We start from the raw sequence: 16,860 nt of genomic DNA on the forward strand, positions 1-16,860 counted from the left end.
GGGGAATGTGTAATTCTTGATTCTTTTTAGTATTTGGAAATTCTAATGCAGTTGGACATTGAGGCATGAGATAATACTGTACTTGATCTACTGTATTGAATTCCTATAGTAACTGTCTGAAGAAATCAGAAAGTTGCGAATCAACTTCTGCAAGCAGGATATAACTAAAGAAGCAATCATAGCATACAATATAAGATAGAACCCTAAAGCCACGGAAGTTTGTTCGTAGCACAGTGCTACAAATTTCTTATAGATACTGTGCACTGATATATCTCAAACTCTGAATTTTGTTATTGCCGGATGACTATTGGGAATTCAGACAGGCAACATGATTATAAAACAATGTGGTCTGCATGGAAAGCACACTAGAAATTTGAAAAAGAATGGTGGTATTTATTCTAAATCTTTTTTTCTTTTACTCCCCTGAGTTCTTTTATGAGAGCTAAATTAAGCTTGAGTGTTGATTATATGAATTCAATTAACCAGCCTCTTGGTTTGTTTGTTATGTAAATAGAAAGTGGTGGGAATGGCTGCTCAGGCTTCCCTAGCCTGCCTGTTGCATAATAAATAGAATGTGGATTAATTGCAGGTCTAGTTTAGCCATTGTACAATTACTAACCTCCTGTTAAGAGGACCTCCTGTTTCATAAATATACTTTCTTTTCTCTTTCTCTCTGTAATTAACTTAATTTTGTCAGGACAAAATTTGTCAAAATCAAGTCAATCAAGAGCTGTTTACAAAAGGTTATTGACTTGTAAAAGATAATTGGATTTCTTGCTATTTTCAGAAGAGGAGACTTAACAGGAGTAAACCTGGCTGAGAATATTTTAAACCCTTGATTTGAACTGTCATCAAATCCATGTAACATGGACAAATGACTAAAACATGAAAGTCTCAGCACATTCCTCAATATAGAAATTAAATGGTCTTGTTTAGTACTTGGATGACAAGTCACCAAAACAGTAAAAATGTAGGTTAAACTGGACAGGTAAATATGTTGAACAAAAGCAATAAACCATTTTATTGCTTTCACTCAATAAATTTTCCAATAAAGCAAATATCAGGAGCTTATCTGGTACTTAAGAAATCAAACTTAAGAAATTAAAAAAAAAATCAATACTTCCATTTTGCCAGAAAATCAAGAGATTAAAAGTTGCTCATGAGGTTCTTCATATTTTAAATATTAACTGGATTTCATTTCATTTTGATGAGATCAATAAGATTACTTATTAGAGGCAGGAAAATATAGCAAAATATACACGATCTACATGCACCACAGATACTTACAAGAGATAAAACTAATAGCGAAGGGAAATTGCAATGAAATAGCAGTAACTGTGACACTGTATTTCTTGACTTGGCTCCATAGAGCCAAAAAGGACTTCAAAGCAGCAGCTTCTGCAAAATAAGCCGTTAAATATTTCTAAAGCCTCACTGTAAGCCAACCTAATGCTTTGTGAATTGGGGCTTTCATGATCACCTAGGAAGGTTTAGCTGCTGTTCCCAGACATAAGAACTTCACTTCTCTCATTTCTGAACTGCACTGAGAAACTGGCTTCTTTATTTTCAAGTAGGCCTTTATAACTGCAGAAGTGGATTCATAACTTTTAATTACCTAATCTTATTAATTCTAGTTTTACTTGTTCTATTAGAAAGTTGAAACCACCAGATTACATAGTCAAAGGTTCAAAAGGAAGAGGCGGGGGGGGAGTAGGAGGGCAATTGGAACCACAACTCTTCCAATTCCAAAGCAAATTCCTTTAGTATCCGATGAAAAAAGAGGTTTCAGCTACCGGACATTTCTGCCTTTTAAAAAAAAAGGCCCAGCCTTTCCTTCCTGGCCTGATCATACAAATCCCAGCGCTGGATTCCTGCGCACGGTCAGGCGCTGGAAGCCCGGAGGAGCTGCCAAGACTGTGCTGGCTGACAGTGTCAACAGTGCAACGCGAGGCTGGACGTTGAACTCTGGAGAGGTGCTGGCAAAATCCCTGCCCAGGAAGAAGGGCCCTCCTCATTCGCCTCTCCCTGTCTCCTGAGGCGAGACCCGGCAGAGGTCCGCGCTCGCCTGTTGGAGCTCCACCTGTTGTCGGGCTCAGTTGCGAAGGGAACTTCTGCGGCCTGTTTCGGGGGGATACAGGGGAAGGAAGGCTTCGAAAGCGTCCCCGCCTTTCTCCCTCAGCGCGATGCCCGTGGCGGGCTCTCTGAGGGCCAAATTCCGCCGGCGGCGCAACCCCGCGGAGGACAAGGTCTCCATCCTTGCAGAGGAGGAACGGCGGGAAGTGGAAACCCCGACGGCTGCCGAAGGCCAGCCTGAAGAAGAGGAGTTGTCTGGCTGCGCCTCCAAAACAGTGGCCTTTGCCGCCCTCCCGGACAACTACCAGCCTCTCGCTTGGGACGGCGAGCAGCAGCCGCCGCCGCCAAGGAAAACGGAGCGCGCAAGTAAGGCGCGCAAGAGGAGACTTAAGAAATACGGCAAGGTAACACGCGGGACTTCGGGTGCTCGGGGAGCCTTCGCGTTGGCCCTCCCCGCTGGGGCGGATGAACAGGACAGAATAACAGAGTCGGGAGGGACCTTGGAGGTCTTCTAGTCCAACCCCTTGTTCAGGCAGGAAACTATACCATTTCAGACAAACGGTTGTCCAATCTCTTCTTCAAAACTTCCAGTGTTGAAACTTCTGGAGGCAACTTGTTCCATTGATTAATTGTTCTAATTGTCAGGAAATTTCTCCTTAGTTCTAAGTTGCTTCTCTCCTTGATTAGCTTCTAACCATTGCTTTTTGTCCTGCCTTCCGGTGCTTTGGAGAATAAGTTGGCCCCAACTTCTTTGTGGCAGCCTCTTAGATATTGGAACCCTGCTGCCATGTCATCTGATCCAATCTGGAAGTTGTGCCGTGTCAACTCGGCTTCTGGTGTGGGTGGGGGTGTTCGAAACGTTTTCGCTTCTCCGAGGAGCGGAATAAGCAGCGAAACATTTTGAACCTACGAGAAAAGAAGCCCCGTTGCCATGACTCAACTTCCAAACAACTCTACTTGGATGGCTGAGGATCGAGACACTACCCCGAGAAAAAGGGGGATTAAGAGAAAAGGGGGGGTGTAAATAACGAAACTGCAGGTTTTGTAGTGCTTACAGGAGTTGGTTTAGAGACAGATCCTCCCCTTTCCGTTATCAGAGTTTAAAGGCCAAAGTGAATTCAGAGACCAGTTACTTTCCTCTTTCGCGGAATGCAAGGGTTTTACGAGAACTTTCCTATTCCGAGAGCCGCTGGAGGAGAGCGAAGATTTTGGACCATGCACCTTAAGTATCGGAAGAGTGGTCACTAGATGGGTTGGACTGCAGTCCCGACCAATAAGCCCCCTCCACACAACTTCAGATAGGAGGCGAATGAGTGGAGCTTCCCAGGGAGCTGCGACTGAGGCGGTCTTGGACGGGGTGTCCTTTGAAAGAAGCTTTGTGAGGAAGCTCTGTGTGTGTGTGTGTGTGTGTGTGTGTGTGTGTGTGTGTAAGGTGTGGCAGGTCGGAGTTTCTGTTCACTCTCCAAGCGGATGTTCCACAGGGGAGTTCAAGTGAAAGGATTTCCTGCCTTTTGTTTGTTACTTTGTAAAGGAAAAAGACTGTGAAGTTTAAATAGCCTTTGAAAAGTCATCCGATGCTGAAATTTAATGTTTTTCCCCTTTCAGGATTGTTAACTGGCAGCATCTTCCACATTAAGGTGGTCATCTTGTAATGCCACTGAGCCAGCCTCTGCCAATGGCAAACTTACACATACTCCTGGCAGATCTGCAATATATATAATAATGGATAATTTGCTCGGTTGTAGCAAACATTTTAATCTCTGTAGGAAAGAGTGGTCATTGGATGGCTTGGATTGCAGTTGTCATGTCTTGAGTCCTATTTTGGGCACATGCAAAAAGAAAAGGGTGATGGTTCGATCTGGATCAGTACCAACATGGATGAAGGCTTATTCACTTCTAACATTTTTACCCCTTTCCCCTTCCCTGCCTTATGTGTTTGTAGGATGGTAACAAGTGAAATGATGGCTGAGTTTTTTAGAAACTGTTTTAGGGCCATTCTAGAATATAATCTCCATTTCAGAAACAAGGAGAAAAGGTTGTCACTGAATTAAATCCTCAATCCTGTTTACTGCAGTGGACTCTGTAATTTAGAAATTATTGACATTATTATGATCTTCCCATCATAACTACTCCTTCCTTGATTCAGTGAAGGCCACTATATAGAACAGGGGTCCCCAAACTTGGCAACTTTAAGACTTGTGGACTTCAACTCCTAGAATTTTCCAGCCAGCTATGTAACTTTGAACAGTCATTCGGCAGGGCAGTCACTGAGTGAGGTCCACCTGTAAAAGACTTCAGGCCAAAGGAATATAGGGTACCAGAGAGGCACTGCAAGACCTGACTGATCATTTCCTGCTTCTTACCCTCCCACCCAGGAAGGAAAGGCAGATTTCACTGTATCTATCAGTGGCTGCCTTTCTTTCCATTATTCCCCATGCCTTGTCTTCGCTTTCTCAGTAGTTTCCCTACATAGATGCCTTCTATCCCCTCCCCACATTATTTCTTTTGCCACTTATGTGGATTTCTTTTCTCCCCACTCCCATATGTCATATTTATACTGCAGTTTTAAATGATACGATAACAAGGAAAAAGTTGGGGTGGGTTTTTTTTCCTTCCTGTGGGTGCATGGAAGCTTTGTGGAAAGCACAAATTGGCAATCCAGTTTTAGAATAGCTAAGTAGCAACATTATTTGAAAAATAAAGGGAAGGGAAGTTTGGCAGTCCTGTGAGCAGGGGGAGGAAAGCAAAAGAATCAGGCTTCACCTGGGCCAGAAATGGAAAGGATGCCACTGGGGGATATAAGGGTTGAAAGGAGCCTGAGCTTCTGGGATTGAAGATTGTTTATTCACAAAAACTCATTACTGGATCAACTAGAAGATTATAAAATCAAAAGATGGAGACTGCTGACTGGGAGAGGACATAGCAACCTGGTAGCCTCTAGTGACCACTGGAGTATGCCAAGCACGGCCGCTAATCATGGGTGGGGCTCCTATTAGAACAGGACTAAGTGTTGGCTACCATCTGCTCTGAAAGGCTTAAGAAAGGTCAGGTTGGAAAATACACTGCTCAAAATAAATACAGGGAACACTTAAACAACACAATGTAACTCCAAGTCAATCACACTTCTGTGAAATCAAACTGTCCACTTAGGTAGCAACACTGATTGACAATCAATTTCACATGCTGTTATGCAAATGGAATAGACAACAGGTGGAAAGCATAGACAGTTAGCAAGACTTCCCCAATAAAGGAGTGGTTCTGCAGGTGGTGACCACAGACCACTTTTCAGTTCCTATGCTTTCTGGCTGATGGTTTGGTCACTTTTGAATGCTGGTGGTGCTTTCATTCTAGTGGTAGCATGAGACAGAGTCTACAACCCACACAAGTGGCTCAGGTAGTGCAGCTCATCCAGGATGGCACATCAATGCGAGCTGTGGCCTGAAGGTTTGCTATGTCTGTCAGCGTAGTGTCCAGAGCATGGAGGCGCTACCAGGAGACAGGCCAGTACATCAGGAGACGTGGAGGAGGCCGTAGGAGGGCAACAATCCAGCATCAGGACCGCTACCTCTGCTTTTGTGCAAGGAGGGACAGGAGGAGCACTGCCAGAGCCCTGCAAAATGACCTCCAGCGGGCCACAAATGTGTATGTGGCTGCTCAAACAGTCAGAAACAGACTCCATGAGGGTGGTATGAGGGCCCGACATCCACAGGTGGTGGTTGTACTTACAGCCCAACACCGTGCAGAACGTTTGGCATTTGCCAGAGAACACCAAGATTGGCAAATTTGCCACTGGCGCCCTGTGCTCTTCACAGATGAAAGCAGGTTCACACTGAGCACATGTGACAGACGTGACAGGGTCTGGAGACGCCGTGGAGAATGTTCTGCTGCCTGCAACATCCTCCAGCATGACCGTTTTGGCAGTGGGTCAGTAACAGTGTGGGATGGCATTTCTTTAGGAGGCCGCACAGCCCTCCATGTGCTCGCCAGAGGTAGCCTGACTGCCATTAGGTACCGAGATGAGATCCTCAGATCCCTTGTGAGACCATACGCTGGTGCGGTTGGCCCTGGGTTCCTTCTAACGCAAGACAATGCTAGACCCCATGTGGCTGGAGTGTGTCAGGAGTTCCTGCAATACGAAGGCATTGATGCTATGGACTGGCCCGCCCGTTCCCCAGACCTGAATCCAATTGAGCACATCTGGGACATCATGTCTCACTCCATCCAGCAACGCCATGATGCACCACAGACTGTCCAGGAGTTGGGGGATGCTTTAGTCCAGGTGTGGGAGGAGATCCCTCAGGAGACTATCCGCCACCTCATCAGGAGCATGCCCAGGCATTGTACGGAGGTCATACAGGCACGTGGAGGCCACACACACTACTGAGCCTCATTTTGACTTGTTTTAAGGACATTACATCAAAGTTGGATCAGCCTGTAGTGTTTGTTTCCACTTTAATTTTGAGTGCAACTCCAAATCCAGACCTCCATGGGTTGATAAATTTGATTTCCATTGATAATTTTTGTGTGATTTTGTTGTCAGCACATTCAACTATGTAATGAACAAAGTATTTAATAAGAATATTTCATTCATTCAGATCTAGGATGTCTTATTTTTGTGTTCCCTTTATTTTTTTGAGCAGTGTAGTTTTGAATTGAAGCAGCAGAACACTGAGAGCTTATGCACAGAAGACAAATTCCTTGTGTGTCCAATCACACTTGGCCAATAAAGAATTCTATTCTATTCTATTCTATTCTATTCTATTCTATCTATTCTATTCTATATGCCTGCAGAATTCATTTTCAAAAGGCTGTAGGCAGGAAGGGGTGAATGGCTTGCGCAGTATTCTTAACGGGCCAGGCATAAAATGCAGATCTGCCCTGAGAGTGTGCATGACAGAAAATTACCTTTCACGCAGTTACCTTTCACGCAGACAAATGTATTGACGAGAGAGAGGGGAGGGGTGGGGAGAGGGAGAGAGAAAGAGAAGTCTCCACCGATATAATAAAGTGGGCTGTAGCCTATGAAATTTTGTGCCATAATAAATGAAAACCAAAACGTGTCAAGGAATTGTTTACTCCTGCATTAAAATCTTTGCAATTCAGATGCTTTAAAAGACTAGGCATGTGAATAACAGATGTAGATTTAATTAGGAATGGAAGTATTATCAGAAGGTGTTGTAGTCGATATATATGAAAATAAAAATGCATCAGATGCTGATGCATATTATGCTTCAGTGAATGGTAATTATGGAAGAACAGAGGTGAGTGCAGGGAAAATCATGCAACACGGAAGAAAAAAGTAAAATTAGTGAAAATACCTGTAGAATAACCATAGGTAAATCAGGAATGAAAAAGAATTGCAAAATAAATTATTCTTCCAAAAGAATGCAAAGGTAGTAGACCCAAGGAATAGATGTGTACAATCTAAATATGGGAATCTAGATATGGGAACCTAATTTTTCTTTTTGCAGTGAACTACATAAAGTGTCTTGCAGTATAGAGATGGTAAAGTCTAAATAAATATGCGGCTTTATTTATATGAATCTGCATATGAGATGTTTTAGATACTATGTGGAGCCCTGAAACAGAATGAGGATGATCTCTGAACAACAAAGAGCTTGTTATATAGCGTGGGAGTTGGTTGGCATTTTTTTTCTCTTCAAAAGAAACTATTTTGATCAGTGTGAAAGTGAAGTTGATGTTTACCTAGAGATCTAGGGAGGGATGTGTCATTTCTGTATGGAAAAGATTCTAAGCAAATCCATATGACAGCAGATGGTTTTTTTATCTTTCTGTTGCTTTTTTCTTGGCATCTTAATTTTGTCAGTGCTTTGGTTAGCAAAAAAGTGTGCATCTTCCTCCCACAATAGCAGCAAAACAGACAACATTTCTTTTCAGAACAGCTTCTAGATGGCAACTTAGAGAATACATCAGCATTAACTTATTACAGCTTGACACACCATTTCACATGTTATTCCTGCTGTTTATTTAATTTTTCCATTCATATGGTTCCTTGTATCCAAAAAATGTAGGGCAGTTTATTCCTGTCTTGTTATCCCTTACAATCCCTTTAAGGCTTAAGGCAGAGGCCTCCAAACTTGGCAACTTTAAGACTTGTGGACTTCAACTCTCAGAATTCTCCAGCCAGCTAGGCTTGAAGTCAACAAGTCTTAACGTTGCCAAGTTTGGGGACCCCTGGCTTAAGGTCTATAAAACAGGCTGAGAGATAATGAAGGCTTGAGATCGCCCATTTAACTTCTTGGCTGGGGCTAGAAATTTGAGTCTGGATCTAGTGATGATCCTTGTGTAATATAGCAAATATAGCAAATGTTGTTGAAGTCTAATGTCCTTCAGGTCTAATCAGCATAACCAATGGTAAGAAAGGATATGAATTGTGTTCCAACACTACCTAGAAGACCACATGTTTTCCCACCCTGATCATCATCCAGTGAAATAGAAGCAATGAGAGAACAATTTTAAGGCATCTTTGGACAACTTGATATCTTTAAGATAGTTATTCCACTCAGCCTGTCTCAGCTACTATGGCCAAGATTTTGAGGGTTTACAGAGCACTAGGCTGAAAAAGCTCTCATAACAGATATAGGGTTGTCCATGATCACTGCAATTTGTGCAGGACAGTTTTTGATAACTGGGGGCTGCATTAGCATTTTCTGAGAGTTCAGTTGACAAGGCCATGATGGCAAGTGGGTGACCCAGAGTTTTCCAATTTTTTTTTTATTTTCGTTTAGAGAAGCAAGTGTTTCTTTGCCATTCAGTTATATTAAGCTACTACAGATTTCTTGAATTGTTCTTTGAGGAATTGGTCTGCTTCAGACTTCTGCTTCCTATGGATGCATTACTTGGAATGTTCATTTTCTACTTGAAAATCATGCCAGAGCTTGTGATTTCAGAAAGCCCGAGGGCTGCAAAATAAATGGGACTGGGGATTCATGCAACCCTGGGATTGCCCGCTTTGTTGTAGTGATCAGTTAAATTCAATATTTTGACTCACATAGTGGAGATAATAGGCTTGTTGTATGCAGATCATCTGACTTAGCAATTGTAACCACCAAAAGAAAAATTATTTGAGTTCTGTGGTTTTGTATGCTCATGCTCTTGATAAAATATTCATGTCCTGCTTCAAAACTTTTGCTGTACTCTGTATGGAAGTAACCACAAAAGAAAGGCATGCCATTTCTTAGAACACTACTTTGCTCCTTGCTGAGATCAGGGCTTCATTGTTTGGGCTGTGATCAAGTATTTCCTGTGGCACACAATTGCTTCTGAAGCTTCAGTCACTTACTTGAGCTGCTAGACTGAAGAAAGTGACAATTGTGCCTTACATGTGATCAGCTTTTATATCGCTCAATGAAGTCTTAAGATTCCTCTATTTTGAACAGAAGAAAAGATAATGACAAGTTGAAGCATTTGGGGGATATCTCTGCCTATATTTTAGTATTCCTTGAAAGTCAGTTTATCATAGTTGAGTTTGTACAATGGAGAAAACCCACTCATCTTCTCAATTCAACAGATTCACCTTTGTTTACCAATAGCAAGGATCATAGACAGCTTGATCTGCCATATCACAACCATTATTTTAAATTCTCCAAGCTATTGATAGGATATTGGACAGCTGACATATTTGCTACCCAAGTTCCTGCTCTTTTAATCTTTCTATTTGGAGAGGGCAAATACCCTCAACCACTGCTTCCCCCTTTTATCGGTTGTGCGGGTTGAAAACTATCAAGGCAAAAGGGTTTCTAGAAATTCCTTAAAGTATGATCCTGAGACCCCTGGGGGTTCTCCAAGTTCCTATTAGGAGTCTGCCAAATCAAAATTATTTGCCAGCTTATGTTGAAGAATAATATAATTAAATCCCATTGAACAATCATTAGAAGTAGCCGCAGTGAATGCATCATTTTAGGTACAGTGAATAACGATAAATAAAACCCATACAAACAAAAACTCTTTTGGTCCACCATCATTTTTAAAAGTGGAAAAGAATCCTGAGGAAAAAAATAAATAAGAAACACTAGGATATTGTGTTAGGATGGAGGAATGTTAACGGTCATGAAGTAGTTCACACAATACAAGAAGATTAATTAATCTGGAGATGGAGTTAGTTAGCCCGCAAAAGATTGTGTATGATTAAATTTTAACTCCCCTTGGATTAATTAAACAAGTTATTTGTACTGTTTAGAGTTCTGCACAGCATGTTTAGATTCCCCTGACTCCCATGATGTGCAAATGGGACTCCTATTTTAAAGAGGTATGGAGATATTTACATACAGTACTCTAATCCAAAGGCAGGCAAATTTTTGAATGTAAGCTGTACTTAGTATTGTAGACCCACCAATCAGAATCTAGAGAAAGAAATATATTTAGTTTATAATTCATTCTCAGTACAGCGTTTTGTGCTATGTATCAGAATATAATGTTATCCCCTTATCCTTTCTCTTGAATATCTAGTTCGTACTCCTAGCTTTATTAATCACAGCAATATCAGAATGAAGTTGTGTTGTTTCTGTTAGGACCTACAATTGGCACTTAACCAGGAGATTTTCAATAATCTCTGGATATTGTAAAATATTCAAGATATTGCTGAACTACATTAACTAGCTCAATTTGAACAATAATGGGAGTATTGGATAGAATAGCTTTCTATCCCTACTCTAGAAAGAGAGAGGCAAGCAACCCCCTACACAAGCAGGAGATCCTGTACCATTCTGGACAAATGGCTATCCAATCTCTTCTTAAAAACCTGCCGTGATTGAGTACCCACAACTTTTGAAGGTAACCCATTCCATTGGTTAATGGTTCTCTCTGTCGGAACATTCCTTCTTAATTCTAGGTTTGTTCTATAACTGGATCCTACTCAGAAAATTCATTCACCAAAACCATTTATATTACCTATAATCAAGTGCCTCAATTTCCTGCATACATTCTTGTAACAGAGAACAGTCCATAAACTAATAACTAAGTCACAGTAAAGGAGGTGGTTCATGATGATCTTGCAATTACTTGTGGCTGCTTTTTTTGAACCTGACCACCAGGCTGTTTGATCTTGTACCTTTTAGGCTAAAGGCAATGGCTTGGATTCCATTTCAAGTATCTCCTGGATTTCTCCATTGTGTTATTTGCACCATCAACTGGAGCCATCTGATGTATGATTAGATGATTATACTGGAGAAAGTGAGGTGTTTTGTTAATGTTTCAGGTCTTGTGTATTTTCACATCAATCTTACTTTAAAAGAAAGATCCACACTGTTGGATCGCGGGAAAAGAGACTCGAGACCAGTGTGACTTTTCAGCTCTTTATTTAGTTCCTAAAATCCGTCTTAACCAGGGAGCCGCGGCAGCCTCTTTTATTGATGGCTGCTCGCGGCTAGTGGCCAATGATGGCTCTTTGAATCTCCCGCTGTCCCGACGGGCCAATCGTAGGGTCGGGATACTGTCCAATCAGAATGAGGTAATTGGGCCAATCAGTGAGCTGCCCTGGTGGGCCAATCAGATTACAGGATTTCAAGTATGTTAATATAGAACACAGACATTATCTTTTGGGCCTTCTGAATTATAGCTCCCATAATCCCTTGCTGTTGGATTAGCTGATAGGAATCGAAATCTACATGTCAAGGTTATTTTTTTAAAGTAATAATGGCAGTTTTGTCTAAATAAGTTTTGTGTGGTGGAAATTGTACACTTTTACATCTTATATATCAGACCTTTTATATGATATATATTCTGTCATCTCGCTACCTATTGTGTTATTATGGTGTTAAGAAGAAAACCATCTTCTTCTTTCCCCCTTTTTTCTATCATTGCTGCAGTACTTGATATTGTTATGTTGACCCATGACTGTCTTACATTTTTTTAAAAAGGATAAACCTACCTCAATATTTTTCTTCCTTCTTGTTCCTTTACCTTTAAATTCCCCTCCCAGCTTTTCTATTGTTTTTCTCATACATTCTTATCATTCCTGGGTCCTTCCACTACTATCTAACCGAGTAAGATAAAAAGTCAGACACACCTTTACGTAACAGTAAACGTGCTTTCTTTGAATCTTTTCTATTTAAGCATTGCAAGGACTGTTAAATGCCGTACAGGTGATGTCTAGCACTGTCCTTGATTGTTGCCAATATCTCAATTTCCTGACCACTGAAGCCTATCAGGACATTTCCTGTACTATTGTTTTACGATGCCCTCTCTTTTGTTTTATCCTGCTGACCTTAAGGCTTGTCTGTGTACAAGAAAAATATAGAAAGTTTCTATCAAATTGCTGTAAAAGGATTAGCACTATAACAAGGCAAAACAGACATTTTCGTTTTATTAATCTCCCAATTGCAGAAATTAAAAAAAAAGTAAGGGCCAGCACCTTTTGCTCCGTTGGTGTGTACTGCTGATTTTCTTAACACTTCCTTCCTAAAGAAGAATCTCACTATGGCAGTATGCACACCACAAATTGAGCAAGCAATTTTTATGTAGCCTGATGTTACAGGAAAAGCTAGCCTGTTGTTATTGATTGATTTATAGTTCAGTGTTCTGGCAAAGCTCAAAAAACTGTGTCAACCAAGTTAATCATGATAAATATGCTTTTGCAAAGCCATTTATCATTCAGAAGAGGTTGTATCCTAACATTAGCTCCATGTTATTCTATCACCAATGCTTGCCCTTTGTTCCTGAGCCTTATCCACTCCTTTACTCAGACAGCAGAAACAAGGGAGGCAAAGGGTGTGGATTTTCCTTTCTTGGAACTTGCCATGGCTCCTTCCCAGCCATCAGTCCAACAGCAGCAATACTAAGTGTCAGGATGAAAATCAGGGGGTTCCTTCCTTGGCTGGTGGTTAACTTTGTCCCTTGTGCCAGCTTTGGTTCTTCTATTTACCTCTCTCTTTTAAGGAAATTGTTCCATTAAATGCACAATAAAACAACGTGTTAATATTTGCATAGATTAAAAGTAGATGAGTGACAGAATATTTAGCAATTCTTTCTTTTTTTAAGATTCAGAAGGGAAAGATCATTTTGCTCTGTTCAGGTTCTCATCTAACCAGCCTGTAAATTGGTACCGATCACCTTGACTGGAATGGGGAGAGGAAATCCTCACCCCACCTCCCTCCAGCTTTATTAATATAGCAGTGTGATATTTTGGAATGGGGAATCAATGCTTTGCGTGTGTGGCATCTGGATGTGTATATTAAAATAACTTTGTATTGTTGCTTTCCCCCCCTTCCAGCTATTGTTTGGATCAATAGGGTTAGGGGAGGCAAAAGAAGAGGATCAGACTAATGAAAGCATCACAGCAAGCCTCACCACTTTTCCACGTGTCACAATATTGCATGCATAACTAGAGCTTGCAATGTAAGACTATTTCATCATTCTGGCAAAAGCACCAGGATCCTGTGGCTGCATAGCCTTTCAGAACTGCTTCAAAATGTAAACCACCACAATATTCACTTATGAGATTTAGCCCTAGAGCATCGTGCCTATTTTTTTTTGTACTGAAATTTTCTGGGGAAAAGATCAGATGGAAATTGGCATTTGGGTTTTTTTTAATCTGTCTTTCTTTATCCTTTTTTATGGTTTTGTTGATTTACTGCTTGGGTTACATTATTGGTAATTTGCTCTGAAACCATTTGAGTTGAAAAGAAGGCATGGAAGAAAAAGAAAGAAAAATCTTTAAGATTTTTAAAGAAATGAAACACATAACAACGACACTTCATGAGAATGATGAACAATGGCTCAGGCATTTAAAGTCACATTTGGAGCAAGCCAACATGAAAGCAGTTCAAGCTATAACCCTGATTTTATCCTGATGTTAAATACGTTGGCCTAAAGACAATGATTGAATCAAGTTGACACAATTAACTTCTTGGCTAAGTGTCGATCCAACCATATTCTCCCCAACCAGTGGACATTTTAGGAATCTGAGAGAATTGTCCCGACTGAGCTGAACTGGCATCTTTTGTGCTGTAATAATATTTGTTAAACTGTAATATTTTGGGGGGAATTGTTTCCTCATGCTAATAATGTTCTTTCACTACTTTCAGAATGTGGGCAAAGTGTTGCAGAAAGGATGCAGCTATCTGATCCTTGGCCTGCAGGGTTTGGCCAGAGCCTACACTTCACCATTTGGCTTGGCTGTTTCGATGAGTACATCAGTGCGATAGATCTGACTACTTTTTGAGGAGGACAAGGATGACGAAGACAACAATGACATCAACACAACTGAGGAGGACAGCAATTTCTTCTTTGCTTATATATGCTTCATCTTCTGTAAATGCCCCCAAAGGAAGAAGGAGGAAAATGGATCCAGTTTTGCATTTTTTGTAAAAAACATTTAGCTGTTTTTATGATTGTCTAAGTGCTTTAATACCAATCAATTAAAACGAATAAGTAATGCCAAAAGTATAAAACTAATTAACTGGGTCTGATTTAAACATATATAAACCCCCTTGGGATTCAGTCCATTCAAAAAATAATGAAAAAAGGAAAAGATAAAGGATGATAGGAGGGAGAGAAGGCAAAAGGACAGAAGTTAAGGAAACAGAAGAGAAGTAATTGCTTTTTTGACAAGACCACATTGCCATCAAAATGCTGGCCGATGATCTGACATACAAGCACTACAAGCTTCTCCAAAATGTCATGCTAGGAAAGATTGTAATAGCATAGCATCTGTATGTTTAGCCAGAGGAGTATTGTGAGAAGCAGACCAACTGAGAAGAGTTGAAGAAGAATGTGGACTCCAAAAGAGAAACTAATTGCTCCCCCCAAAAATATTAAGAAAGATATGGTTCGTGAATCTTTCATATAGTACCAAATATAGGCTTAAACTCTCCTTATGAAGTACAGAAATTTGCAGTTTCACTGTCTGGAATAAACTGTCACCCATGTATTCTTTTAAAAAATCAAGTAGGGTAGTGAGGAGGAAGACTGAGGAAAGATTGTGTAGCAGAGACTAAGGGAGCAAATCGGGAGAATGGTACTGAAAGATCAGAATGTGGAGTCCTTCAGTGTGTGTCTGGTCTATAGTCCCCTCAACTCTAGCAGTTTCAGAGTCCACATGAATTGAGAAGAGATACTGTAGACTGTGGGTTCGGTTTTCACCATTCAGCAGAGATTCTGGGCAAACTACTTTTTTATAGGGGACATAGACGGGCATTTTTTTTTCTAAAGCAGCTTCTATTCTTATTGCTTTAACGTAGTGGTGAAAGGTATGCTTACCCTTCTAGGCAACTCATGCCTTTATTATTTCTCATTTGTATGTCTGTAAGATGCTCCTCTTGAGAATTCTGGGAGTGGAAGTCCCCTCATCTTAAAGTTGCTAAAGTTGAGAGACGCTAAGCTATTGGAATAGATTGCATTTCTCTAGACCTTCTAGTGATGATATAAGAGACTCAACAGGCCAGCACTGAATCACCAGTCCAAAGTAATTACGCTGTTTGGAAATCTACTTACAGAAGATCTAAGGCATAGTTTCTAAGCGAAGGGGGAGAAAGCTTCTCTCTGTAGAGACTTCAATTCACCCCAAATTTCCAAGGAAATGTCAAATGTATATGCATGCCATGGATAGCTCTGCTTCATTGTTCAAGTTCTGGAGTTGTTGCAGCAGCAGCCAAAATGTCCTGTGTAGGATTTTATGTTGCCTGCCTATATAGGACAGATATTTTTATTACACTATTTCATAAAATCTATCTTTCTGAGATGGTCCAGAAACCAATAATAAGTAATCAGATATACATCTCACTGGAAAAGTATGAATCTGGGCTAACAGCCTGGATGGAATAGTTTTCTCATCTGTGTAGTGGAAAGGTTCCAGTCTTTCTATTCCCAAATGATCTGCTTTGGCTTAAATAACATTCATTTCCATGCTTCTTCTTCTTTTCTTTTTTTTGCTTGCTTCTGCTTTCAGTATATGTTTCAGATTTTATTTTGTATAACTGTTTTAAGGCTGTATTGTGTTTTAGGTTGTTAATAAACATATTAACAAAATTATTTACAAAGAAAAATTAAATACATTTAACCAATTAATTTGAATACATGGCTGTGTTGAATGATGTTAGTCTACTTTCCTTCCCTCTTCCTCATCTTTAGTCAAAAAGATTCCCACAATTATTGATATAAGATCCATAAGAAATGAGGCAGTCTCCCTTCCTCAAGCTTACAATCTCAAGAGTCCCACCCAAAAGAAAGGACAAGAACCAGTACATTTCTGCCATTATCATTCTGTTTCTTAGAATGATCCATTGCAATGGAATATACAGATTCATTCCAAATGTTGCATGGATAATCAAATAATTATCTAGGGATAGTCTGTTCATTTACAGCCATGAAATCCACACATCTCAAGAGGTGTTCTCCATTTCCTGATGGGTGAGGAAAGGAGGAGATGGGCTTGACTTGGAAATATCCCAAATAGATACAAATAGAAAGTGGGGGAATCGGAGTCTCACTTGGGGGGCAGGTAGTGGGATTAGCCTAGAAAGGATAAGAAGGCTGAGAGCCAGATGACCCAACCAAAGGCAGAAGTGATAGGAGGTAACAGATAAAGGATATGGAGAACTGTGTGTGGATAGATTTAGAAGGAATTAATGTTGAATGAAAAGGAGATTAGGTTATATTTTAGAGTTCCAAGGATTGATGAAGGGTATCTTTGAACAGATATCATTAAAGTCATTTAGGTTTTGAAAGCGTTAACCTGGCTGGAGAAAGCAGATTTTAATTGAAAGACTGAACAAGAGGAATCCATGCCTGGGTAACTGTTTTAGCAGACTGATGACATTAATCTTGTAT

The 16,860-nt window shown here is 40.5% G+C and overlaps 1 protein-coding gene across 1 annotated transcript; it reads left to right on the plus strand.

Annotated features, from left to right (window-relative positions):
- Positions 1–1,873: 1,873 nt before the first annotated feature.
- On the plus strand, positions 1,874–16,104 carry C1H1orf115 (chromosome 1 C1orf115 homolog). The gene is made up of 2 exons (XM_026695731.2): positions 1,874–2,477; positions 14,118–16,104. The coding sequence occupies exons 1-2, from the start codon at positions 2,184–2,186 to the stop codon at positions 14,235–14,237; spliced, it is 414 nt and encodes a 137-aa protein (XP_026551516.1). The 5' UTR covers positions 1,874–2,183; the 3' UTR covers positions 14,238–16,104.
- Positions 16,105–16,860: the final 756 nt, after the last annotated feature.

This window comes from Pseudonaja textilis, chromosome 1, assembly GCF_049901715.1.
Source record: "Pseudonaja textilis isolate UNSWEBS1 chromosome 1, rPseTex1.2, whole genome shotgun sequence".
Lineage (NCBI taxonomy): Eukaryota > Metazoa > Chordata > Lepidosauria > Squamata > Elapidae > Pseudonaja > Pseudonaja textilis.